Source organism: Aethalodelphis obliquidens, unplaced genomic scaffold, assembly GCF_003676395.1.
Source record: "Aethalodelphis obliquidens isolate GAN/ISIS:26980383/991018 unplaced genomic scaffold, ASM367639v1 scaffold28, whole genome shotgun sequence".
Classification (NCBI taxonomy): domain Eukaryota; kingdom Metazoa; phylum Chordata; class Mammalia; order Artiodactyla; family Delphinidae; genus Aethalodelphis; species Aethalodelphis obliquidens.
The window spans coordinates 17,010,423-17,037,540 of NW_020837972.1; the positions used below are offsets into that span (position 1 = coordinate 17,010,423).

General features: G+C 43.0%; 1 protein-coding gene across 6 annotated transcripts; it reads right to left on the bottom strand.

The window, feature by feature from the left end:
• On the bottom strand, positions 1–27,118 carry VPS33A (VPS33A core subunit of CORVET and HOPS complexes). Of its 6 annotated transcripts, none has more exons than XM_027124908.1 (13): positions 26,962–27,117; positions 24,427–24,492; positions 23,697–23,824; positions 22,627–22,813; positions 17,159–17,289; positions 16,064–16,272; positions 12,280–12,473; positions 10,724–10,850; positions 9,773–9,840; positions 8,315–8,452; positions 5,723–5,860; positions 3,680–3,848; positions 1–3,196 (listed from the first exon to the last, which is right to left on the bottom strand). In XM_027124908.1, exons 1-13 carry the CDS (start codon positions 27,061–27,063, stop codon positions 3,156–3,158), a joined length of 1,698 nt encoding a protein of 565 aa, XP_026980709.1. In that variant the 5' UTR covers positions 27,064–27,117; the 3' UTR covers positions 1–3,155. The 6 variants fall into 6 exon arrangements, with proteins under 6 accessions (XP_026980709.1, XP_026980706.1, XP_026980707.1 ...); XM_027124905.1 differs by having other exon boundaries at positions 1–3,285; positions 26,962–27,115; XM_027124906.1 differs by having other exon boundaries at positions 1–3,285; positions 16,064–16,238; positions 17,173–17,289; positions 26,962–27,114.

Below are 27,118 nucleotides of genomic sequence, written 5' to 3' on the forward strand. Positions count from 1 at the left end.
TGGACATCAACCCTTTTATTAACATCCTCGTCCAGAAGCAAATGGCTCTCTAATTTGATCAGGATCTCTTATTATCAAATCATTGCCCCGCCGCAGCCGGGCTGAAACAGGAGCAGAACATTATCAAGCTGCACAGGAAGCCAGTGCGTAGTAATTGCAACCCCAGAGAGCTGGTCATCTGGAGGGCTCTGTGTCCTGCCCAGTCACAGGAAAGAAAGTACAGCTGAGATTTATACCCTCATCCCACACCAAAGTAACATGAAAAAGGCTATTAAAATAGGCCTGATTCTGTTCCCCTTTAACTCTCACAACCTTCAAATGGATATCTCAAGTCAGTTATGTGTTCCAGCCTTTGCAGACTCTAGTCACCACCCAGTTTGGGGGTATTTTACAGCAACGGAGTAACTGGAGCTGAGAAACATCATGTAGCTTGAAGTTCATATGCATTCATTTCGAAGAGAATCTGAGAAATTTTACATTACTGCCTTTGACTGTTGGATGACAAAACGGCATCCTCTATTTTCTACAGTATGTCATCGTTAAACCATATGATTGAATATAATACACCAGGCTCTAGAGTGTAATTCACAGTCTGTTCATAATTCATAGTCTATGCGATGTCGGTATTTCTCTGCCTTGCCATCTTGATTACAGCCCCTCTTCCTGGCTGCTTTAGATACTCTGTTTGTTCTGGTGTTGTTTTTCTTAAAGAAGTATTTCTTCTTGAGTTCAGCTCTGCTGAATACAAACACTGCCTCCTGGTGACAGGCCAGTCTTTAACATACAACTGAGAACAAGAGACAGACTCCATGCCGGATTAATCATAATCCTTGCCGTGAGGGCAGAGCTGCAGTGGCCTATCGCATGGAGATCCCCCCTTCCCAGTTCTCTTCAAGAATTAAATGTGCTGTTTTTAATCCTCCTTCTTTTAACCATTAGTCTCTTGCTCCACCGTTAAGCTACAGTTCAAATACTTATTTCTCTGTTGGTTAAAATTCAAAAGTGTACAGTATGACACAAAATAGTGTCTATGTAGACTTCTTTGTCTATGTAGACTTCTTTTTGGTGGGACTGCTGGTGTAGAACCGTCTACCCAACTAGACAAAGGTCCAGACATGATGCAAACAATCCACCCTCCCAAGAATAAACGTACCATTCACATACCCTTTTTCTCAGTAAGGGCACACTCCTTTGAGACAAAGACTGCTTCAAGTATTAAATGAACTTACACAAAGGCGTGTAATATATAATTATCCACCACTTTCTATTTGCATACAAATGAAGCAATTGATGTTTTGAAGTCTTCTGCTGAATGCATTTTTAGGAGCTGACCTAACTATGCTTGGAGCAAGCAAGTATAGAGTCACCAGTGAATGCAGACACACGAGACACAACTGAGTACCTGTTCACAGGACAAAGCCCCAGCCAAGGAAACTTGACTTAAATTGAATCCCATGAGCCGAAAACACTTACAGACAAGGTGGATTTCATTCTCTAAAGCAGCTGAGACTCACAACCGCTGGGGCTGGAAGGTATAAACTAATCTCCCTGGGATAACAAGTAGCTGAAAAAGGATTCCTAAAACAGGAATCATTTTAAGACCTTTCCAAATACTGAATGTCAAAGCCAAGTTAAATCCTCGAGTAGCTAATCTTTTAAATATTCCCTCTTCTACCCCTCATTCTTACATGAAGGAGATTTTTTAAAAGTACAGAATTTCTCCTTCACTCATAACATGCAGTGTGCTAAGAGACGTCCACTAGCGAAAGAAAGTGAGGAAAACATGTATGGGTACTAATTAACAATAGAAATGACAGCTGGGGAAGGACACTGACTTTGGCCCCCAGCAAAGACGGGGATCAGCTAATTTGGCTGGAGACTCAGGCAAGGGCTGTGAAACCGTCAATTTGGTCCCCTTCTTGGCCTTAACTCCTCCAGACGCTGGGATAGAGCAGGAGGGAGATTTCCAACTTCGCTACCAGCACCCAAGCTCCTCTGTCCTGCAGTCTAGCAGTCTCCTGTAGGAAGGGTAGCAGCTGGACTCCAAGATCATTGACAAGCTGCACCAGAGCGGGGTGAAGTCACCGGACCACGGACTGAAACAGGGCTGGGTGTTTTCTAGCAAAATAAATGCCCGAGGCCGAATAGGTGTGTCCGCAGGCTGCTGGGAAAGCACGTGTGGCACTTACCAGGGAGGGGGAGCTGCCAGATGCTGGAGAAGCCAAGCTGCCACCACTCACAGTGGGACTGGATGGATGGTGCAGCCCACGGTGGGCAGGGAAGAAAATTGGAGGCATCTACCATTGAAATTGTCTTAGAGTTAATAACACATGCACTAAGAACGCGTCTTTGAATGGTTACATTCTCAGGAAGCTGCTCCCTAATTATTATGTTACTCAATGTAAAAAGCCCTTGATAAGTATGGGACCCATACCGACTTAGTTGACTTAGTTGATCAGGTAGATCATAAAGCTGTTCTGGGGAAAGAAGCTCTTCCAAACCTTTTGCTTTTTAGAAGCAGAGGAATCAAAAACAGAAGGAACACAACTTGCCTTACTGACCGGATAAGGTAGAGACTGGTGACACTGAATGTAATGTGCCATGTTCTGCAGGAAAAAGAAATCTCAACTCAGTGATAATACTAGCCCTAGGCCCCCAACACTCAGCCACTGCCCTAGGCATGATGCACCTTTAAGAAATTCAGCACTATTTATTAGGGGTCGGACCTTCCACTTTTATCTTCATTTTTACCTGCTTGGTCCCCGCTTTCTTAAGAACTGGACCCATCTGTGTGGCTGTATAGATTATCCATCCCACCATCCTTAATATATTTCCAGAGGTCTCTAATGAAGATCCTGAGCTCAGAACATTAAAAACTGTTATGTCTTTTACCCTGGCTGATTCTCTTCCATTCTTCTTTCTTTAAGAAATTAGGAACACAAAAGACAAGCAGAAAGGAGAAAACAGCATAATTTAAGAAGCTGACCCCAAAGTAAATTCTGTATTCTCATATTATTCCTCCATGGGGTTGTACTTCCTTCCAGCAACTTCTTCAAAGGAGCCGTTTATTCTGCAGTTCACCGGTAAGTCTCCTTTGAACGCCCTAGAAAGGTTTTTCCATTAGCGACTCTATCCAGCTGGCCCCGTTTATTAGCTTAGTGGTGGCGATGACATATTCTGTACCTCCATCTTCCAGCTGGGAAAGAAATCGCAGGGCAGCGATTTCAGCAAAGGTTACACCCCCGAGGAAAAATATCAGAGTGACGCGGTTTTCTCCCGGTTGACCTAAGATATAAACATTTCAGAATGTTTATTGATGCTTACAGAATTATTATTGATGCTCCTCTCCCCACCTCTTAAAAAAATTACACCATTCCTAAGGAAAAGTAGTCATATATGTCTTGGTACAGACAATTCATTTGAAACTCTGGACCGCGATTTTGATCTCTATGTTTTTTCTAACTTCTGAGATCCTCAGTTCAGAGGTTGAAAGCGGCTTCTCCTGAGGGAGTAATGGGTTCTAGCGCTTACAATATAATTCACAACTAACAAAAGAGGTATGTATATCGGACTCTGACTCCTAAGTACTTTACAAATGTATTTTACAAAGCAATTGCATAATACATGAAAAGCACACTAACACTACATAATCATCTGTGGATACGGGCCGTGGACTTACGTTTCTTTTGTAGCCCTGTGGGCAACGGCTGCCGTTCCTCAAAGTGGGGCCCTGGGAGGATGCGCAGAACTTCCTCAATACTCCGCCAGCCAGGCCGGGAAAGCAGCTGGGCTAGGCGCACACTGAGAGGGGCATAACCACTGTACACATACGATATGTCCGTGGGATTCTGTTAAATAATTAAAGGAAAAAAGGCCTGTAGAGAGAGCGAGAGAGAGACATATAGCCGCCTAACTGTGGCTTGTGGGGTAACCCAAAATTATTTGATTTGGCTTTGAAGGCAGAAACACAAACCCCCGAAATAGCCTGCTCCAATATTGAAATATCCTGTTCCAATCCACCCCTGCTGGGCTCTGTTCTTAGCAGCCAAAGGTTCACTTTTGACTCAAATCTTCAACAGCCACTCAAAGCATCTATAGGTACTGAAGATGAAAAATTGTTACTTGGTTTGGCAAGAAACTTCTTGGACGGTAAAGTGGAACTCCCTAGCCGAGAATATAACCCTTGAACACGGCAATTCCACTTTCAGACACTTATCCCACAGAGGGACTTGTACTCTAGAGGACAAAAGACCAAAGCACAAAGATATTAACTGCAACACTGTGCGAACTAGCAAAGGACTGCAAATGACCTGAATTTCTATCAGTAGAAATCTGATAAATCATAAAATAAGATGTATCTGAAAAACCACTAGGTAGCAATTAATTAAAAAAATTATTTTAGGGCTTCCCTGGTGGTGCAGTGGTTGAGAGTCCGCCTGCCGATGCAGAGGACGCCGGTTCATGCCCCAGTCCGGGAAGATCCCACATACCACGGAGCGGCTGGGCCCGTGAGCCATGGCCGCTGAGCCTGCGCGTCCAGAGCCTGTGCTCCGCAATGGGAGAGGCCACAACAGTGAGAGGCCCGCGTACCGCAAAAAAAAAAAAAAATTATTTTATTCTTGGCCTTGGCACTCAGCCTGAGGGATCTTAGTTCCCCGACCAGGGATCGAACCCAGGCCCCGTGCAGTGGAAGCTCAGAGTCCTAACCACTGGACCGCCAGGGAAGTCCCTATGTAGCAATTAAAAAGAACTTAAAAGAATGAGGAGATCACAGAAGGCTCTTCAAGATACAGTGTTAAGTGGTGGGTGGGGTGGGGAAAGAGGTCAGCGTTGTGAAGAGCTGAACTAATCTATGACTTACGTTGTACAACACAGGAATTAAGATTATCTATATTCCCACTGGACAAAAACAATCCAATTTTGCTACTGAGGCCGGAGACTGTTAGCTTTTGCGGCAAGACGCAGCCTAATAAAGTCCCTTATGAAAAACCAAAAAAGAAAATAAGAAAAATGAAACTTAGAAAGATTGGAGTAAACAATAAACATAAAGCAAAGCGCACCCTACTTTGGAGACCAGTGGTATAGAATATGCACCATTTATGTAAAAATGTTTGTCTGTACACGGAATCTTTCTGGAAGGATAGATTACAAACTGGTTACAGTGCTCGCCTCTGAGAGGAAACTGAGGTTGGAAGTGGGAGGAGCCTTGCTTCTCACCGTTTGCTTTCCCTGTACTGGATCTTTGCCTGACCCTCCCGCATTTCTCCCTGGTGCTCTGTGCCCCAGAGGCGGCCCCGTGGGCTCTGCACCAGCTGGAAACTGGAGAGAGGACGGCAGCGTGAGTTGTTGCCCTGACTTCCCCTCTGTGGTGCTGCCAGAGGTTGGTTGTGTCCCTCGGCTTGTCAGACGGCCTGGCCACACAGCTCTTCTCTCCCAGTTCTGGAACAGCCCCCTTCCCCTGCCCTCAGGCCTCGGCTGGGGAGGGTTCCCCACTGCATTGCCTCTCTCTGGTCCACCCCGTCTTTATGAAACTCCCTCAAACTACCCAGTGCCAGAGCACCCTATGCTTCCTGCTGGGATCCACACGAATGCACGACTTTCTCCAAAGCATTAGAAAACTGTCGTTAGAAAACAAGGTGGATGCGGAGATCAAGTACCGTATGTCGTTGCAATAACCTGTTAACTGGGAACTCAAATGAGGTGAAGAGCAGGAGCGTCTTACTTGCTCGTTTACATCATCCATCCAGAGGCGTAATGTTTTCCGGACGGTTGGGTAAGTATTTCTGCCCCCTGTCTGTGGTTTCAGCAGGCCAGCCTTCTCTAGGTTGTATAAGGTCAATATGTGCTCATAGCCGTATGTCTGCAAGACAAGTCGAATCAGGAAAACGGTTTCTGCGACTTTCAAAAAAGAGCACTTCCACGTACACATGGCCAGTAGGCACATGAAAAGCTGCTCAACATCACTAATTATTAGAGAAATGCAAGTCAAAACCACAACGAGGTACCACCTCACACGGGTCAGAATGGCCATCATTAAAAAGTCTACAAATAACAAATGCTGGAGGAGGTATGGAGAAAAGGGAACCCTCCTACACGGTTGGTGGGAATGTAAGTTGGTGCAGCCACTATGGAAATCTGTATGGAGGTTCCTCAGAAAACTAAAAATAGAGTTGCCATATGATCCAACAATCCCACTTCTGGGCATATATCCAGACAAAACTGTAATTCAAAAAATACATGCATCCCTATGTTCATAGCAGCTCTATTTACAATAGCTAAAACATGGAAACAACCTAAATGTCCATCGACAGATGAAAGGATAAAGAAGATCTGGTACATATATACAATGGAATATTACTCAGCCATAAGAAAGAATGAAATAATGCCATTTGCAGCAACATGGATGCAACTAGAGATTATCATACCAAGTGAAGTAAATCAGAAAGAGAAAGACAAATACCATGTGATATCACATACATGTGGAATCTAAAATATGGCACAGATGAACCCATCTACAAAACAGAAACAGAGTCACAGACATAGAGAACAGACTTGTGGTTGCCAAGGGGAAAGGGGGGTGAGGAGGGAAGGACTGGGAGTTTGGGGTTAGCAGATGTAAACTATTATATATAGGATGGATAAACAACAAGGCCCTACTGTAGAGCACAGGGAACTATATTCAATATCCTGTGATAAACCATAATGGAAAAGAATATGAAAAAAAAGAATGTCTCTATGTGTATAACTGAGTCACTGTGCTGTACAGCAGAGATTGGTATGACATTGTAAATCAACTCTACTTCAATTAAAAAAAAAAGAGCACTTGCAACAAATCCACTGGTTTGTACTCTGGGGCATGTTACTGAAGTCCAGGCAATGACCATCCATGGGCACAGGTGCAGGGCAGGGATGAAGCTTGCCCCCAAACTGCTTGCCATTACCACAAATCCAGCTCACTGGATCACTCAAAGAATGATGTAAATTTTTTTACTTTAAAGTCACCATTTATGGACCCAACTTAAGTGAGCATCAAATAAGTTATCGTATATTTTTATATGGGATATAATTAGCTATTAAAAAAAGAAAGAGGCAGATCTATACATCCTGATAAGAAAGACCTTCTGGATTTATTCTTAAGGACAAAAAAATATAAGAAGACTATTACGTATAGTAGGATTTTATTTTTGTCAAAAAAGATATAGTAAGTAATAATAATAGCTAACACTTATATAATACTTTCTATGGCGGGGGGGGGGGGGACTGGTGTGTTCTAAGTGCTTTACATATGTTAACTCAGTCATTCTTATTATAACCCCATGAGGTAGCCACTATTATCTCCATTTTATAGAGAAGTTTAAATAACTTGCCCAAGGTCACACAGCTAATGAGTAACAGAGCTGGGACGTGGATCCAGCTGGTCTCACCCCATGGTCTGTGTATGTAAACATTCTTTGTACATAGATGCAAAGACAGGAATCTGGAAGTACACAAACCAAACTGCTGACATTGGTCCCTTCCAGGGAGGGAAATGGGGGGAGGCGGGGGAGAGTCATGGTTTGCACCATGTACTTCTGCTTTGTTTGAACGTTATATGATGAGAATGCACGTGTCATTTGTGTAACTATTTTTTTTTGTGTGTGTGACTTTTTAAAAGGCAAAAAACAAACAAACAAAAACCCCCCAAAACCCAACCTGAATGAGTATTTAGTTTTAACACTAACATACTTAACTGTGACTAGTAAAGCAAATAAATAGTGCCTGAGACATTTTTAAACAGAAGGGAGAATTTTAAAAACAATGGTGGGCTTTTCCTTATTATAAAGCAACAGGCTTGATTTAAGTAAGTTGGCTAAAGAATCGTCATCAGAAATGTGCAAAAAGTTCCCTTCCTCCCTCGAATAGTTGGGTTAACAACAAGAGCACTAGACCCTGGCTACCTGGGTTTTATCCCTGGCTCTGCCACATACTAGCTGGTGACCTTGGGCAAGTTATAGCACTACTCTGTGCCTTAGTTTTCTCATCCATAAAATGGGGATGGTAAGAGTATACAACTCAGCGCTGTTGTAAGGATTAAACAAATGAATACACATAAAGCTCTTCCAGTTGAGCCTGGCACATAGTGAAAGCTCAATACATTAACTATTGTTATTATTATGCAAACACAGTAAACAATGAATACCAAGGACAATCCCTCCATGTATTAAAAAATTTAAAAGACAGTGGAAACACTATACCAAAATAGCAGCTTTGGGAAGTATTTTTTTAAAAAGATGTTTTCTCCCCTGGCAAATTAGTAATTTAAAACTATACTGACCTGCAGGATTTCTCTTTTGTAATAATCCAAAACTTTTTGTTTGAGTCCACTATTGCACACGGATTGGAGGCAAACTAGTCTTAACACCTTGATCAGCGGATGCTTTTGGGCAATACAATCCTCAATGTAACTGTTGACCTGGAAACAAAATATATACCGGTACCAGCATCTGGTTTGGGGACCTAAAGAACTTGATATTTACTATTATTTTTCAAAGTCAAATATTGTGTGGTGACCTGGATGGGAAGAGAATTTGAAAAGATACCATAATCTATTCCTATACATGTGTGTGTATATGTATGTATATACATATCTGAATCACTTTGCTGTGCACCTGAAGCTAACTCAACATTGTTAATCAACTATACTCCAACATAAAATAAAAAATGAAAAAAAAAAAAAAGGAGATGAGTGGGAGAACGGTTCATTCTTTTTTTCACTGTCCCTAAGCCCCCTCTGAAGTAGCTCCTCTGCCTCTGCTACACGCATCCCCGTCACCATGGAGACACACCAGCGATGGGGAGTGCAGGGCAGTGAGGGCACACGCAGGCAATCCAGCGGCCTGTCTGGACTCACCTGTCTCCACGGACAACCTTGGGAGAGGCTGCTGCATGTCCCAGGTGTGTGACCATAACAGCAGCAATTTATCAGCATAAAGTGACAGGAATCTTTTTAGAAGATGGGAATTTTCATAAATCGAATAATTTTAAATTTAGTAATAGAAGTGAGTATTTAAGGGAAATTATATGATCAATCCTCTCAGAAAGCAAATCTATTCATTTATCTATTATAGTCCTTAAAGGTCTTTGATTTTAGGGGCTGGGTCTCACCTCTCCATGCACTGCAGAAAGTGCCTTGCATAGGATAACGTTAAATATATGATACTTGATAAAATCTCTGTTTTCACATTTTGCATTTGCTCTTCAAAATATGTAGACAAGGGGCTTCCCTGGTGGCGCAGTGGTCAAGAATCTGCCTGCTAATGCAGGGGACACGGGTTCGAGCCCTGGTCTGGGAGGATCCCACATGCCATGGAGCAACTAGGCCCGTGAACCAAAATAAATTAATTAATTAATAAACTCCTACCCCCAACATCTTATAAATTTATTTATTTATCTATTTTTGGCTGGGTTGGGTCTTCATTTCTATGCGAGGGCTTTCTCTAGTTGTGGCGAGCGGGGGCCACTCTTCACCGCAGTGCACGGGCCTCTCACTATCGTGGCCTCTCTTGTTGCGGAGCACAGGCTCCAGACGCGCAGGCTCAGTAGCTCATGCCGTGTCCCCTGCATTGGCAGGCAGATTCTCGACCACTGCACCACCAGGGAAACGCCCCCCAACATCTTAAAAAAAAAAAAAAATGTAGACAAGGCATGGGAATCAAAGCAATTGCTTTTCTAGGTATAATCTTACGTTTGATAAGGGATCAATTATGTTAGAACAGTTTTATTGTACACATACCTTATCAGTGTCTATTCCAGACATAAACTCCTGCTCCACTGTTAATTTATCAAAGAAGTCTTCAGAAGCTAAAATGGAATTAGCAAATTTGTAACTAAGAAATTAATGTTAACCCTTTTATACACAGAGCATGATTAAGAAACAAGACACACACAAAAGAAAGCAAAAAGTTCAAATCGTCACCTGAAAAGAATCTTCTAAGAAACATGGAAACCCTTTCAACCCTGAGCTCCTAAATGACATCTAGAAACAGTCGACCACTGCACCCCTTTGCTATCCTTAGGACGCTAATAAGGACTCAAGAATTTTTTCTCAGTATCAATGAAAGATAATTTTGAAAGAGCATTTTACTTGCATCATCAGATCCAACCCAGTTTCACTTGATTTCCACTTCTATTAATATGAAAACAATGGACTGATTTTCCAACACTTTTATATAAGATTCAAAGTATACTTTATAAAACAGGGCATGGAACAATCTCCAGCTCAGCTTTTACAGCCTGTGTTTTAATGAGTAAACACATCTTCCAAGCCCTTTCAAAATACTTAACATATGCTCTCTACCAATTCTGCAGAGAGTCTTCAAGAGAAAAACAAGAACTAAAACAGAAACATGATGCTGCTCTAATTAAGTAATCCTTAACAACAGGAAAAAAAACAGACTGAAAAAATTAACCGCCTCATGTTATGGGAAGAATTTTTTTCTCTTTTTGACATTCCAAACATTTTATCATATGATTACATGATTTTAATAATGAAAAAAATTGAGTTAACCACAAAGGGAACATTTTTGACTATAAACATTCGAATACTTAACACTGAGAATAACATACAGTGTTAAAACAGAGCTGACCTTCCCAAGGGAGTACTGTGGTGCCAATGATCACGGTGTCAGTCACAGTGCGTGCAAGTCAGCCCCAGGTGAGCACGATCATTCCCAAGGATACTCACTAGTTACATCTTTGATTAGCTCTGCAATCGAGGTGTGGTTTGCGAGGGAGCCCCTTGCTGCCTGCATGTGGGGCAGTTGCGAAACGAACTGCTTGATCTCCCCAACGGTCTTGGCGTTGTGCCTCTCCTGAAACACGGAAAACAGCAGAACCGTTGAGCGGGGAAAATATTTTAAGTGCTCTGTTCTTTGTATTGCTTAGAGGACATTTAATTTATACTAATGAGAAAGAACAGAATACAAATAAATCAGGCCAAACCCACCTCCAACATGACCCAGAAAAACAGAAAAGATAGGCTCGTTGTTCCCGTTCACTGCATTAGTACTTTTTTTTTTTTTTTGCGGTACGCGGACCTCTTACTGTCGTGGCCTCTCCTGTTGCGGAGCACAGGCTCTGGACGCGCAGGCTCAGCGGCCATGGCTCACAGGCCCAGCCGCTCCACGGCATGTGGGATCTTCTTGGACCGGGGCACGAACCTGTGTCCCCTGCATCGGCAGGCAGACTCTCAACCACTGCGCCACCAGGAAAGCCCGCATTAGTACTTTTTAAGGGAGCAAATGCCTAATGTTTATTCTTTCCAGGCATCAGATCATATTGTGATTAGTATTTGTGGGGGACAGTACTAGGTTGTCCACAAACATTTCTGAGTAAAAAAATTAAAACAAAGACATGTTAAGAGGGGAACATAAATGGCAAAACATTTCCTCCATAATAGAAAAAAATCCATTCTTACTGCTGAACTCAATCTTGAATACTGTCCATGAATAAAGAGAACTTTCCTGGGTGATGAGAAAAATTTTTTTTTTGCAAAATTTAGTAATTTAAGCCAAAAGTAACTTCAGAAATTTGAAGAAAATCAATTAGCAAACACAATTCCTAAGAAAGATGAAACCTGGAATACACACTCAGTAAAAAAAAAATCAGCCTTCAAAAATTCTCCCAAATAAGTTTCCAAAGATTAAATACACAGAGTTCAGCATCTTACTGAATTCTCATGTTTCAAAAATGAGCTTTAACCAAGAATAAATCAGTGGTGGGACAAGAGGAGGCAGGAAGGTGATAATGAAGCCGCCAATTTAAAAGCTCTGGGCTGCTGGGATTTCACTCTTATTATCACCTATCTTATCTGCAGGGTCCCCTGCATGTTGGCTAAACTGGGAGCTTTTGGCCCAAATTGCAAGTTCTATTATAGAGGATATTTTATTTAGAGTACAGCTGGCTTCCTTTTTTTTTTTTTTTTTTTTTTTTTACAGCTGCCTTCCTCTTAAGTGAGATAGGAAATAATTAAAAGGAAGGTAAAACAAATATTTATGGTGAAAGCTTGTAAACTGCAAACACTACCCCTTTCTCCCCCAAAAGGAGAAAAACTTAACACCTTTTCTCATGGATCTGGGAAGAAGTTTAAAAAGAAAATCTTGGGTCCTCCAATGGCTGAGTCCGCAGTTTCTTAGGATGAGAACTGCAGCTCTGCTTAGTGGCTGCACTTCTGGCAGCTCTTCCTTCCTTCGTGGGGTGGGCAGTCTAGCCAGAATCAGGATGACAACCAAACCGTCTCACCTCAAACGCTGCAGAGATCACCTTTGCTTTCTTGCTAAGCACGGAGCCCACTGCATTGAAGTTTTTATCTCGTATCTCAGCATACAGCTCCTCCGCAGAATTCAGCTGAAGCTTCTTTGCTTCCGTGGGAAGGTCCTTACCACCATCGCCCTGTTTCTTAGGTGCAAATTTCTCCGGAGGTAATTTCACGTAACCTGAACAACAGTGGAAGGGAACAAGACTCTGCGTGCATTTAATGGAAGAACCAGTCAAGTGCTCAGGCACAAAACAGAATCTTCCAACTTAGGAGAGGATGGAAGCCGGCTTTAGAAAAAACTGGAGTATAGCACTGAGGTTCTGATTTTTCCACGATCAAAGTACAGAATGTAGTGACTCTTGAATATTCATATCATGGTTCCACTTTTCTTTGGGGGCACCTATCTGAAGCACTGCAGCAATGACCAGTTCCTGAACTTATTCAGGGATCAGGTTACTTTTTCACTTAAAAAAAATTACAAGGCTCTCCCCATTATCTTCTGGCATTTTTCAAACTAAGTCATGTCCTATTAGTAGATCATGAAATCAAGTTGGTGGGTTGCAGTTAGCATTATAAACAAACAAAACATTAAATACCATAGTGCATCACATGAGGTAGGGTGGTTTTTCTTTTAAATAAAATGTTGCTTCAGTTTCACACACACATGTGTGCATGTACTAGGTCATGATATAAAATATATTTCTTACTATAGGTTGTTGTCGAAAATAGTTTGAAAGCCCGCTTCCTGTTTTTATAAATAAAGTTTTATTGGCACAAAGCCATGCCTTTTCATTATGTCTCATTTGGGGTTGCTTTCACATTATAAAGGAGAAGTGAGAGGCCACAGAGGCACTGCATGACCTAAAATATTTGCTATCTGGATCTTTACAGAAGTTGTCCACCCCGCTCTAGAACAAGCTCCCAAATTCCTCAGCACAGCATCCAGTCCCTCCACTAAGTAGCCTTAACCCTCTTCTCCCGTCTCTGTTCCTCCCAAACCAACTTAGTCACCATTTCCGGGAACACCCCACACGCCCTTATGAATTGCCTATAAACCGGTTTAACTCTAAGAAGCTTGGCAATATGAATCAAGGGCCTTATAACGTTAACACCTTTGACCCCAAAATCCCGCATCAGAGAATGTAGCGAAAGAAAGTAATATGCTATACGAAAAAAATTTTTTGTATACAGATGTTTTTATAACCATAAAAAACCCCCAAACAACCTAAAATGCCCAACATTAGGGGAAGGATTATGCAAATCATGGTAAAATATATATTATGGATTTTAATTAAGCTGTTAAAATTATGCATATGCTGAGAAAATGCTCATATTATACCAAATCAAAAAAGAGATTCAGGGAATTCCCTGGCGGTCCAGTGGTTAGGACTCCATGCTTTCACTGCCGAGGGCCAGGGTTCAATCCCTGGTTGGGGAACCCCGCAAGCCGCGAGGTGAAAAAAAAAAAACGACAAAAAAGGAGGTTCAGAATAATTTGGACAAGCTGATGCTATTTATTTTTTGTTAACTAAAATAAACTCTGCATAGAAAAAGACTATAAGGAAATACACCAAAATATTAACATTGGCTGTCCCAAGGTTTGGAGGGTAGGGCTTCAGGGATAATGGGAGATCTATGTTTTCCTTCTTTATTTTTCCAATTTTCCCTTAACTGATATTTGACTCATATTATGGAAAAAACTTGCTGCAGAGGAACTGGGAATTTATACATATTCCTTCTCTTCTTGGAGAATCCCCTCCTACCTCTCACCTGTCTTAGACAGAGCCCCCTGAGGCTGCCTCACAGGTCATCTCGCTGCTCTAAACTCTAGCTCCCTTTAATGGTCTCCTGGGTGTTTCACTCTCTGGAACCATGAGAGGAGAGGCACCCTTGTTTCCTTCTGGTTTTTTTTTTTTTTTTTCCAACAGCCCTGCTACCTCGTTTCTTTGACTCCCACCTACTATCCAGCACAGAACTCCTCTGTCAATGAAATGGAGTTTTAAAAAGTATTTAAGATGTCATCTTTTGGAACAAATAATTTAAAAATAAGACTTTTTACAACTTTATCACTAAAGACTCTTTGTTTTGTGGAAACCCCTCTTCATAGCTGTGTCTTCACCCATTCCCTCGGCTATCTATCCATCCTTATGGTTAAAATACGCATAACATAAAATTTACCATTTTAACCATTTTACAGTGAACAGTGCAGTAGCATTTAGTACATACACAACTTTGTACAACCACAGCTAGTACCTAGTTCCAGAACCTTTTTATCCCAAAAGGAAACCCCACACCCAATAAGCAGTCACTCCTCAACCTCTTCGAGTCCTGGCCACCACTGCTCTGTTTTCTGTCTCTGTGTTTTCTCCTTCTAGGCTGTTCCTTGGCTCCCTGTGATGTAATTCAGGATGGCAATAGAGGTCAGGGGCTGATGGAAACCAGAGAAAGGGGCCTGGATGGGACAGAGGGAGTGGTGGGACCTGTCGTAAACTGGAGACAGGGGCATGTCTAAAGCGGGATCTCTGCTGGGCACCAGCTGCAATGTGGGAATGTGACTTCGGGGTCGCCAGAGCTTCAGATGTTTTTAAAGACATGGCATATATGGGAATTTCCTGGCGGTCCAGTGGTTAGGGCTCTGTGCTTTCATTTCCGAGGGCCTGGGTTTGATCCCTGCAGCTAAGATCCCGCAAGCCGTGTGGCATGGCCAAAAAAATAAAAATAAATTTAAAAAAAGACATGGCAGGGCTTCCCTGGTGGCGCAGTGGTTGAGAGTCTGCCTGCCGATGCAGGGGACACGGGTTCGTGCCCTGGTCCGGGAAGATCCCACATGCCGCGGAGCAGCTGGGCCCGTGAGCCATGGCCGCTGAGCCTACGCGTCCGGAGCCTGTGCTCCGCAACGGGAGAGGCCACAACAGCGAGGGGCCCGTGTACCGCAAAAACAAAAACAAAAACAAAACAAACAAAAAAAGACATGGCATCCATCAGGATTATTATTAAAAATTCTCTCCAATTTTAAATGCTGACAGAAACAAACAGACAAACATCATGTGGACCAAAACCAAATAAAACATTTGTGACCTCTGACCCCAACAGTTTGTCGGGCCTAAACTCTAGCAGGCCTTCAAATCTTCCGTCGAGTGTCCCAACCTCCCGTATCAGCCTTTTCCCCAGAATGTCCCAGCTGTGCTCTCTGCCTCAGCAAGCTGGTCGTCCCATGGTTCCCTGCAGGTATTATGCCACCTGCCCCTCGCCAGCAACCCCCCTAAACTCTACCCCTTTTTCCAAACCCGGTACCAAGGCCACCTCTTCCAGAAGCTTTCCTGAACAACTGCCTGCCACGGCATCTATGTTCTTCAACTGCAGAGCCATCTGTTTATTTAGCCCCTGGCCTCTGCTCACAGCAGGCAAGCACAGTCCTGTGCAGTAAACATCAGCCAGCCCTTGTGTGACGGACAATGGTAGTTTGCTCAGATGTCGTTTAATTTTTTTTTTTTTAGCCACACCGTGCGGCATGCAAGATCTTAGTTTCCTGACCAGGGATTGAACCCATGCCCCCTGCATTGGAAGAGTGAAGTCTTAACCACTGGACTGCTGGGGAAGTCCCTCAGATGTCGTTTAATCCTAGCGTCTGCAGGTCTAAAGTCAGCATTTTTATTTTTTTCAAATATTCTCTGATTTACTTGAAAAGGAAGCACCTTCTAAAAAAACGGCCTTCTGGATATTTTTATCAGATTACCTATTAGTAAAAGTAGGTGTTACTTTACTCACTGTTCTGAATGCCATAAATTTCATCAATGAGTCCTTCATACGTAAGCTGAGTGGCAAGAGGCGTTAACAAATCCACATTCCGATCGAGCAACAAGAGATTATCAAAAACAGGGAATATTGAGTTCTGGCTCCCTGTAAACTCTCTCTTCATCCTGATCATCATATTGGCCACTTGCTGGAAACAAAACATGGGATCAGGTGGGACCCTCCTGGGAATAAGCAGATTAAAAAATTTGGCTAAAAATGGAAAGAATCAAAAAAGTGAAAAAAGGAGAAAAACGGTGGAAGAGTGAGATGGATAAGAAATAAGCAGCTACAGAAAAGCATTCGCTGTTGGCTGCCTGTCCCAACACTTACACTTTAGCCAGTGGCAGCAGCTATTTCTCAACGGGGCCTAGTTCAGAGAGTCTATTTCTGTTATTCACAGTAGCTCTGTTCTATAAAGTTGCTGTGAATACTGAACCAGCAAATACCGAACCACTGCCCCGAAGGGCAATCAGGGTTAGGGTGCCGCGAACCTCTGGTTATAACATTTTCGTCATCTGATCAATTATAACCTTGTCTTATGTGCGTTTCTGTTTAAAGACACATTAAATATATGACGTTGATTCTCTAACGCCATCACTCAGGCCTGAACGCAGCTCATCTAACACGAGATTTCTCCCTAAGGCCCATCACAGCCTCCCTGCGCTCTGAGCGCTAGACAGTGCTTCTGCACCACCTTTGGGGGCCATTTTAAACAGCAAAATCACCATCAAAAAGAGCACAAAAATGAAAAAAAAAAAAAAAAAAAAAGTGGCACCGAGCAGCGCATGGCATTATATAGTGGCAAAAAGGACACTTGTTTATGGTATGAGCTGAAGGCACAGGGCTGCTCTGAGTGACCTCAGCTGGGAACATGCATACTGGACAACTCAAATTACTGCCGCTCTGAGCATGTCCACAAAACACTGTGAATACTGATTTGGGGGCTACAAATAAATTTCAGTAAATAGGTGAATTGCCAAATAAAAAGGACTGACTGTATTTGTAAACAGATTCCCACTCCTTCCCTTCCTGGGGACCAGGGGACCCTTCCTCCACCACCAGAAGCACCTGCCGTTTCTCACCCGGGCGCACTCTCCTTTCCCAAAGATCTGGGGGATCGTCCCGTACAGAGCTTGCAGGGTCATGAGCCCCTTGGCTGCGTGGTACAGGCTGGTCTGGTCGCTCTCCAGGTAGCACTCCTGCGGGGAGGAAGGGCCGGTTACGGTCATGGTCATCTGGGTGCATGAGGCACCCACCTCTGTCTGGTGCTGGGACTACGCAGCCACTGGGTAAGACCGTTTCCACTAATTCCCCACTTTGCCAGGAAGCTGCAGACTCGGGTCCAGCGCAGGCCAGGAGGCCAACAGCTCTGCCGTCGGGGGCAGCTATGGCAGCAATTCTCCCATGGCAGAGCCTTCTGGAAGGCACTCCTCTTAGTTTATCAGCTCTTGAATAAGCTACTGATTAAGAAAGACTGACACAGGGACTGGGCTTTCTCATTCACCATTGTGAGTATAAAGGCTAGGAGGACACCGTGGGAGGGCCACATAAGCGCACATATTCTTTGACCCCCCAAAGTCCCAGATGACCTCACAACAGAATACGTGGCAGTTTTTACAAACATGACGCCAATTTCATATGTACTGACAGCAAATGAAGGCCATAACATCTTGAGAAATGAGAAAGGGGTAGCTGAAGAATCTTTAGAGAGTGATCTCATTTTCAGAAAATATATTTTACCTTATAAAATATACAGGGTATATTTTGTAAAGTAGACAAAATTATACTTTTCTGCATAGAAAAAGGGACCAAAAAATATACACAAAACCAGCTAGGAAGTGAGAAGAGAGACTCTAGCAGTTCTGACATGGGTAAGAGCACAGGTTCTTGACTCTGGTTGTCTTGATCTGAACCTCGGCTGTGTCACTTCCCAACTGGTGCCCTCGGCCACTTAGGTAACCTCTCTGTGCCTTATTTATTGTCTGCAGAAGGGAGTATATTCAACATAGTATATGGATTAAATGAGGTAATTGCATGTAAAACATTTCATCCCAGTACCTGAAACATATAGTAAGTCCTTAACAAATGTTAGCTTTTATTATTAGAAATTGTTTGGATTATTATTTTTTTTACAATCATCATCCACTCATAAGTCAAAATGGAACACTGTACCAGACACCCCTCACCGACCCTCCCAACGTGCTTCTAGCTTCCAAAGCCAGGAGGGAGGGGACACTGGAGGCATTAAGCACAAGAGGGTGGGACTCATGTGCTCCACCCAGGGAGGAAGGAGGGCTGTGCCTGGCAAGAGCCTGGGGAGAGTGCTTGGCGGCTCTTCCAAGTCTGATGGTTTTAACATTTCACTGCATATGACATGTTCAACTCAAGAATGTCTGAAGACATACTTTCTTGAAAAATTACCTAAAACTCCCTATCAGAGCAGAGTTAAGCTAAAAATTCAAGAAAAAAAAAATTAGGGAATATCTCTCAAAATCGTATTCATTTTTTTAAACTTAAAAAGTTGTATTACTATAGACATTCTTTTTGTAATTCTTTTTTAAAAAAATTTAAAAGTTGATGACATATTAATCTTGAATTTTTTGCTCTATTATAATTGGTGGTGGGATGATTATTTGTACTAATATCCCTGTATTCTGTGCTTGTGGAATCACCTGGTATTTCAAGCCATGAGGACATTTTTGGAGGGACAAATGCTAATACCCATTAACATTCAAATTCACATATTTTTTGACCCCAAAGTCCCACATGCCTACACGATAGAATACCTGGCAGTTTTTTTGTTTGTTGGTTGTTTTGTTTTTCTATGTTTATCAAACCAATGAAAATGAATTTTAAACAGGTGTACTTGTAACTACCTGGAATGTGTTTGTTTTCGTGACTTAATTGTAGGCAATTCTTACTTCAGGTTGGGGAAAAAAAGGGTAGGCGGTTTTGATTTTAACTAAAATTATAGCGCTTCACTCACGTAACACCAGCCAGTCTAGCACACCATGTAAGAAGTAAGACCTTTCAAGGAAAACTTGACATTCTAAAATTATTAAAAGGACAACATAAACTCATTCAATCATGCAGGTCCTTTAAACTTTGCTTTGAAAGTCTTAAGGAGAAAAAAATATGGTACTGTGACTAGGGCACGGGCTGGAGAAAACTTTATTTTTCTTCCCTTACCTTACTACTTGAGAGAAGTCAATACAATTTTCCATTTGTATAAATGAGAGGCCACAGTTTTTAACTCTTTTATAATAATATTCCTTGAGCCAGAAGAAGATATACATGTTTTCCACATTTTAGTTACATTTCAACAATTATGTATTATATGCTTATAGGGATCATGTTCAATGGCAAAGTGAAGTGGACTGATGGTCTCAGATGTTTCCGTGTAGACAGCGTGTCAAGAACTGGCTTATATATTATCCATCCTCCAGACTGACATCACATTTCATAATAGCTTGGTATGATGACTGCTGTCAAAATCGCCTGCATGGAAACATCCGTGCCACCGGGCCTGGTCGCGCCACGCGGGGACCTCGACGGGAAGGATGTGCGGGCTCGTGCGGGAGAGCAGAGCCCCAGCGGGTAGCGCCCGCACCGCCGCCTCAGAAGGGAGGCCTCTACCGTCCGCTACCTTGCAGTTTTTGTTTTTGTTTTTTTTTCGGTACGCAGGCCTCTCACTGATTGTGGCCTCTCCCGTTGCGGAGCGCATGCTCCGGACGCGCAGGCTCAGCGGCCATGGCTCAGGGGCCCGGCCGCTCCGTGGCATGTGGGATCTTCCCGGACCGGGGTACGAACCCGTGTCCCTTGCATCGGCAGGCGGACTCTCAACCACTGCGCCACCAGGGAAGCCCTACCTTGCAGTTTTTACAAAGGAGGTAGGTAGATTTTATGTATACTGATTTCTATGTATACATATGAAGGCCCCAACAGTTTAAGCCCTGTGACTGAGCATTAGAGTTCAATGAGCGGAACTCTAATTCCCACGTTTTGTGCAGTGCAATACGGTCATAATCACAGCCCCAAAGCACAGAGAGATCTACACGTGCCTCCTGATGCCACGAAAAGCTAAATTATGCTCACTGTTTAAAATCACATAAATAAGTAAAATGACCTCAACTCTATCAGAAATCGGGCTTGAATTTAACATTAGGTAGAACTCTCAGCTTTATTATCCAGGCGAAATCCCTGACTTCTACAATAGACTCTTAAGTGAACATACATAAGCCAAGGGCTTGAGATTCTCAGCAGAAAAGAATTCTGTTCTTTTTTGCAAACCAGAGGTTAAATAAACAGGAAATCTCTCCTCCGGACAGGTTTCGTCATGCCAGGACAGGTTTTCCTCAGCTGCTACCAATTCACATTAATTACACAGATGTGAATTAATTACATGAGGGTATACCATTATAGCTACGTGATAAAGCAAATATAGCAAAATGTTAATTTCAGAACCTAGGTGATGAGCATACGGGTGTTCACTGTACCATTCTTTCAACTTTTCTGTATATTTGAAAATTTTCATATAAAATGTTGGGGGACGGGAAATCTGTACCATCATTGGAAGAGATTTACTGTAAGCAAATCAGTGGGGAACATGGCTGAAAAGAAGAGCCAAGAAACTCTCCTGGTTATAAAATTCATCAGTGGCGCCACTGAGCTCTTCCTCACGTTCACTCTTTGAAAGCAGTGGTCACTGTAACAACATACTAGGGAAGAAAGAGTTTCAAATAATTTTTTGCACAACACCAGTGGTTCTCAAAAGTTCTAGTCTCCAGACCAGCAGCATCAACGTCACATACACATAACTCAAAGAAGGAAATACAGATAAATATGATTACACTAAGAAAGTACGCATAGCAAAAACTACCATAAGCTAAGTCAATAGACAAATGTCAAAGGCAGGTAAAGAGCCTACAGATACAGGGCTTCCCTGGTGGCGCAGTGGTTGAGAGTCCTCCTGCCGAGGAAGATCCCACATGCTGCGGAGCAGCTGGGCCCCTGAGCCATGGCCGCTGAGCCTGCGCGTCCAGAGCTTGTGCTCCGCAACGAGAGAGGCCACAACAATGAGAGGCCCGCGTACCGCAAAAAAAAAGAGCCTACAGATACAGGGCCCACGTGTACAGTGATCTATGCATGAGGTAATTCACTGTAGCACTGCCTCTAAAAGCATAAGATGAGAAAAAACAAAATGTCCTTCAAAAGGGGACTGACTTAATAAATCATTGTACGTCCAAACAATGGAACAGTATGCAGCTTCAGCTAAGAATAAAAAAGTATTTTCATAGATGGTAGAAAATGACTCCAAGATATATTATTAAGAGAATAACGTAAGTTACCGAAGTTATATAGGATATGCTACCATTTGAATAAAAGCTCATATATACTATGAGCTGTAGCTGCCTAAAGCACTTCCAAAAACAAATTAAAAAAGAACGAGTGATAGTGATTGCTTCTGGGAGGTATGGCATTTTGAGAATTGGGTGGAGAGTGGCTTACTTTTCATTCTGTACCCTTTCTTACTCAAAGAAAATTTTCATGTACACAGATTATGTTTATGAAAGATTTTCAAATTACTTTTTTCAACATAAAGTAATATTCTTATGAGAGAAAGCATTCTTTGAAATAAAGTTGTAAACAAAACCAATATATAAAATTACATTTGGAAAAACCATCCAGAACTGGGGAACAAAGATACGCATATTTGCTAACAAACATGCGTCGAAAATAATCAGTGGGGAAAAATTGCGCTGGAACAACTGGCACTATATGGAAAAAATAAATAAGCCTCATATGGAAAAATACAGATTAAAATAAATTAGTCCCTACTTCACACCACACACTCCAAACACATGGTTCAAGCTGAATTAAAGACCTGAACATGAAAAGCAAAACTTTAAAACTTTTAAAGGAAAATACAAGATTTTCTATGTCTTCAGGTAGAGAAGGATTTATTAAGACTAAAACAACACAAACTGAAAGAAAAAAAGTGATATACTACTTTGAAGGGCTCATACCTCCAAATTTCAAAGCTTACTACAAAGTTACATTTATCAAGACAGTGTGTTACTGGCATTAAGGACAGACATACTGATCAATGGGGTAGAGCTGAGACACCAGAAATAAACACATTTAGGGACAGCTGATTTTCGACAAGGGTACCAAGACAATTAACTGAGGAAAATATACTCTTTCAGCAAATGGTGCTGGAACACATGGATATCCACATGCATGTCTGCACATGCAGAAGGAAGTTGGACCCCGACCTCACATCAGATAAAAATAAACTCAAGGGCTTCCCTGGTGGCGCAGTGGTTGAGAGTCCGCCTGCCGATGCAGGGGACGCGGGTTCGTGCCCCGGTCTGGGAAGATCCCACATGCCGCGGAGCGGCTGGGCCCGTGAGCCATGGCCACCGAGCCTGCGCGTCCAGAGCCTGTGCTCCGCAACGGGAGAGGCCACAACTGTGAGAGGCCCGCGTACCGCAAAAAAAAAAAAAAAAAAAAAAAAAAGAAAACGCCAAACTTACTTTGAAAGCACCCTCTGATTCCATGGATAAGAGATCCCCATCAAATGGAATGAGGTCTAGGCTGTACTCCTCCCTATGAATAAAGGATCCCAAAACACCCAGATCCTTCAACCGCTGTTCGCACAATAAGCTACGTCGTGGCACAAACAAAATGTGGAAATCTCTTGCTGGGCCACGTCTGTCTTCACTGCAAAAGAAGGAACATTTGTTAGCTTACAAGCTCTTTAGAGTCACAGACTCTTTCACTTACTTTATTCAAACGGCCGGGCACACAGGAGGCACTAAATAAATACTGGCTAGATAAACAAATGAACATTGACTTTCAGACCCAAACTGTTAACAGTCGCTTTCTCGCTCTCTCTCTCTCTCTTTTTTTTTTCCCTGACAGGAAAGCGTTGATTCATAGCCGGTATTTGCATTTTCTAGCTTTCTCTTAAACTATTTATGGGGGCATTAAAGCTCTCAGGTTTATTGAAGCAGGATATCTGTGTCTTGTTGAAAACAAATTGTTCTTTAACCAAACCAATGCAGGCACAGCGTCTCATATTAAAACGAAACATCACTCTTGACTCCTATCTCTCCTCGACACTGGACTTCTCAAAATAGCCCATATGCTTTTAAGATTTTAGGGGCCACATCAATCGATTATACCACAGAGTACAGACTGGGCTGAGAGAACTTCCTCTCTCTAGACTGGATGCTAAATAAAATTTTAATCAGCTCTTACTTTGCTTATGAAATTCAAGCACCTTATATTCAGTATAACCATTAGAGGTGTTTTGTTTGTTTTTTGTTTTTAAAATCAGTGTCCTTTCTACTGATACACGTCCAAACTTTTAGCTGTCCTGAAAGAATGGGGATTTATGATAACCGCCCTCTCAAACTGTTTGAACAATGTCACAAGTTTCCCACTTTTCTTCATTGTATTCTTCCGTGCCTGTCCCAGTTTTTCCAAAAGACCACTTTCCAAAGTACTGGCAAGAGAAGGGGTTCACAATGAAAAGCTCAGGACATTAAAACCACGAGAAGGATTAACTTCTTTTGGCCCAAACAAGAGCTCTGAGAGATACCTGAGCACATTTTCAGCGATTATATCCATCAATTCTAGCCTGGGTCTGACAACAAAAATAATATTCTTGACATCAGCTGCTGGCAAACGACTTCCTTTAAGCGTGAACATTTTTTCCACTTCATGTTCCTAGGAAAACACACACACACAAAAGGTTAACAAAACCCCTGAAATTTACGTATGGTATCCAGACTCAGACATCATAAACACTCCCAGTCAAATGTACATCAATACTCTGTTATCAAAATTTAGATTTCCCAAAGCCAGCTGTGTAAAGGACAAGGTTTCAGGACGAAGTCACTGCTACTGTATCTGAATTTAAATGACTCTCACGTGATGCACTATCAAAGACACCAGGTAACAGTCACATAATACAATGCTAGTAATTAGGATCAGTATAGAATCATCAGCCGAAGGACTGCTGTATACAAAATGTTAGCCAGGCATTGGTATCGGTGTTTATAAAAACCAAACAGCCTTGCAAGCCAACTACTCAGGAGGAAATGTAAACTTATTATTATTACTAAAGTACAGAATTATTTTTTTTTTAAATTTAATTTAATTTTTAAATTTATGGCCGCAACTCACGGCATTCGGGATCTTAGTTCCCAGATCAGGGATTGAAGCCTCACCCCCTGCAGTGGAAGCGCAGAGTCTTAATTGGACTGCCAGGGAGGTCCCTAAAGTACAGAATTATCAATCCCTGAACAAAACCCAAATAGCTCATTTACCTTCAGTAGTGAATACTGTGCAATCAGGCCAAATGGTCCTGTGAGGTACTCATCCCAAACTATTGCCTATAAGAGGGGAGAAACATTCTCTCATTACAGTTAATATCAGGAATTTCAACAATACCAACAGAAAATAGTCATACGTAGTAGGACTATTGGCCTCAAGGTCTGAATTAACAAAGATTGTAACTGGCTCTGGCCACATTCATATCCTACAGGTCTTAAAAAAATAGCATCAGGGTAAGTGATGTTACTGGTGGTAAGTGGGAAAGTTAAGACCTAGTCACTGTCCTCAAAGGAAACAAGGATGGTACTTTGCTGTGTATCTGTGTCATGGTATTATTATTAGACTGAACCATATGGAAACTGCCAATTGCAACAACTCAACTTTTATTTTATTTTTTATTTATTTATTTATTTATTTGTGGTACACGGGCCTCTCACTGTTGTGGCCTCTCCCGTTGCAGAGCACAGGCTCCGGACGCGCAGGCTCAGCGGCCATGGCTCACGGGCCCAGCCGCTCCACAGCATGTGGGATCTTCCCGGACCGGGGCACGAACCCGTGTCCCCTGCATCGGCAGGCGGACTCTCAACCACTGCGCCACCAGGGAAGCCCTATCTTATTTTTTAATTTATTTATTTATTTATTTTTGGCTGCATTGGGTCTTTCTTGCTGCACGCAGGCTTTTTCTCCCGAGCGGGGGCTACGGCTTCTCATCGCGGTGGCTTCTCTTGTTGCGGAGCACAGGCTCTAGGTGCACGGGCTTCAGGAGTTGTGGCACTCGGGCTCAGTAGTTGTGGCTCACGGGCTCTAGAGCGCAGGCTCAGTAGTTGTGGCACAAGGGCTTAGTTGCTCTGCGGCATGAACCAGGGCTCGAACCCGTGTCCCCTGCATTGGCAGGCGGATTCCAACCACGGCACTACCAGGGAAGTCCTCAACTTGTATTTTATATATAAGTATCATATAATCGAATTATAAAAATTAAAACCTCTGATATAGGTATTACAAATCTTATTTTGACAGAAGAGGAAATTTTTTAAAATTGAATTGTATACTTTATTTTTTAAACTAATTAATTTTTATTTTTGGCTGTTTTGGGTCTTGTTGCATGCGAGCTTTCTCTAGTTGCGGCGAGCAGGGGCTACTCTTCGTTGCAGTGCGGGGGCTTCTCATTGTGGCTGCTTCTCTTGTTGCGGAGCACGGACTCTAGGCGCACCGGCTTCGGTAGATGTGGCACGTGGGCTCAGTAGTTGTGGTGCATGGGCTTAGTTGCTCCACAGCACGTGGGATCTCCCCGGACCAGGGCTCAAACCCGTGTCCCCTACATTGGCAGGAGGATTCTTAACCACTGCGCCCACTTCTGGGAAGTCCCAGAAGAGGAAATTTTTAAAGGCTCAGAAAGTTTAAGTAACGTCCAAGGCCATATAGGGAACTTGGACGTACACAGTATAAGGGAGTCAGGACTCCAACCTAGGACTTAATGACCCCACAGGGTAGTGCTCTGGGGCCCTACCACTGCTAAACTCCAGTGTGATTTCTTTTTCTTTCATTTTTAATTGAAATTTTTATTGAGATAACTGTAGATTAATATTCAGTTGTAAGAAACAACACAGAGACCCCCTAGTACACTTTGCCCAGTTTCCCCCAGTGGAAACATTTTGCAAAACTATAGTACAATAGGTATTACAACCAGGATATTGACGTTGATACAATCCATGATCTCATTCAGATTTCACATTTATTTCCTGAGCTTGAACTGGGCACGTAGGACTTAGCCTGCTTTTGTTTTCTTTCAATTGCTTCTAGCATCCACTCTACCTCTTGAGGTCCTATTTTTTCTAATACTGATTCCTGAGTTTCCCCAATTTTCCTTTTCTCTTCAGAGTTGTATTGCCAGTTACTTAGAGGGACTGATAAATCCTAAGGGGAGAGAGGAGAGGTAATACCACTTAAAAGAAATCCTATGAAGTCTCTAATCTACGGTTTCTGATTCCATTGTGATCTGGGTGCTAATAAACGTCTAACAAGAGGAACAATACTATTTAAGGAAGCCGACGTTAAAACCTTAAATAGCTACAACTTCTCATAATCCGAGGGAGCAGCAGGTTGTAAGGTGCTGGTGCTTCATACTTTTGAGGGTATGATTTGTAACGACACATATGATCTTTGTAATGAATGGACACCGGACCAGCTACGTCCCTGGGCCGGGCCCGCATCACCAGTTCCCGTGTCTGGGGTGGGAGCTCGGGGGCACCAGATCCGCCCCTCGACCTGACCACAAGCTGGTTCACTAGAGGCTGAGACAGCACGGTGGCTTATTCTGCTGCCATGAAACAATCACGATGCCACGCGGACTGCGGGCTGGACGCCCCAGGCCCCAGCAGCGGGCCCCTCTCCCCGACTTAGCATTCCCGCCAGCTCTCCTCCTGGAAGCCCTAGGAAACTTCGTACACCTGAAGCCCAGGCGGTCAGGCACCTGATCTGGCCAGGCCGGACGGCGCCGGAGGGAGGTGTCGCCGCGCACTGTCCCTCACCTTGCTTCCCGCGCACTTGTCCAGGAACTCGCGCAGCTCGCGACGCACCGCCTCGCGCAGCACGTTCAGGTTCACTCGCCCGTAGGACAGGTGCGCCGCCATCTTGCCCCACCGCTCTCTTTTCCCTGCAATCCAACCGGATCGGCTTTACCCCGAC

Excerpts from the sequence above, each read along its gene's own strand:
- VPS33A (XM_027124905.1), bottom strand. The coding sequence starts at position 27,063 with ATGGCGGCGCACCTGTCCTACGGGCGAGTGAACCTGAACGTGCTGCGC. Across the intron at positions 17,290-22,626 it reads AATCAGAGGGTGCTTTCAAA|GAGTGCTACCTGGAGAGCGA; the intron begins GTAAGTTTGGCG and ends TCCTCCCCGCAG. Across the intron at positions 12,474-16,063 it reads AATTTATGGCATTCAGAACA|GTTACGTGAAATTACCTCCG; the intron begins GTGAGTAAAGTA and ends ACTGTTGTTCAG.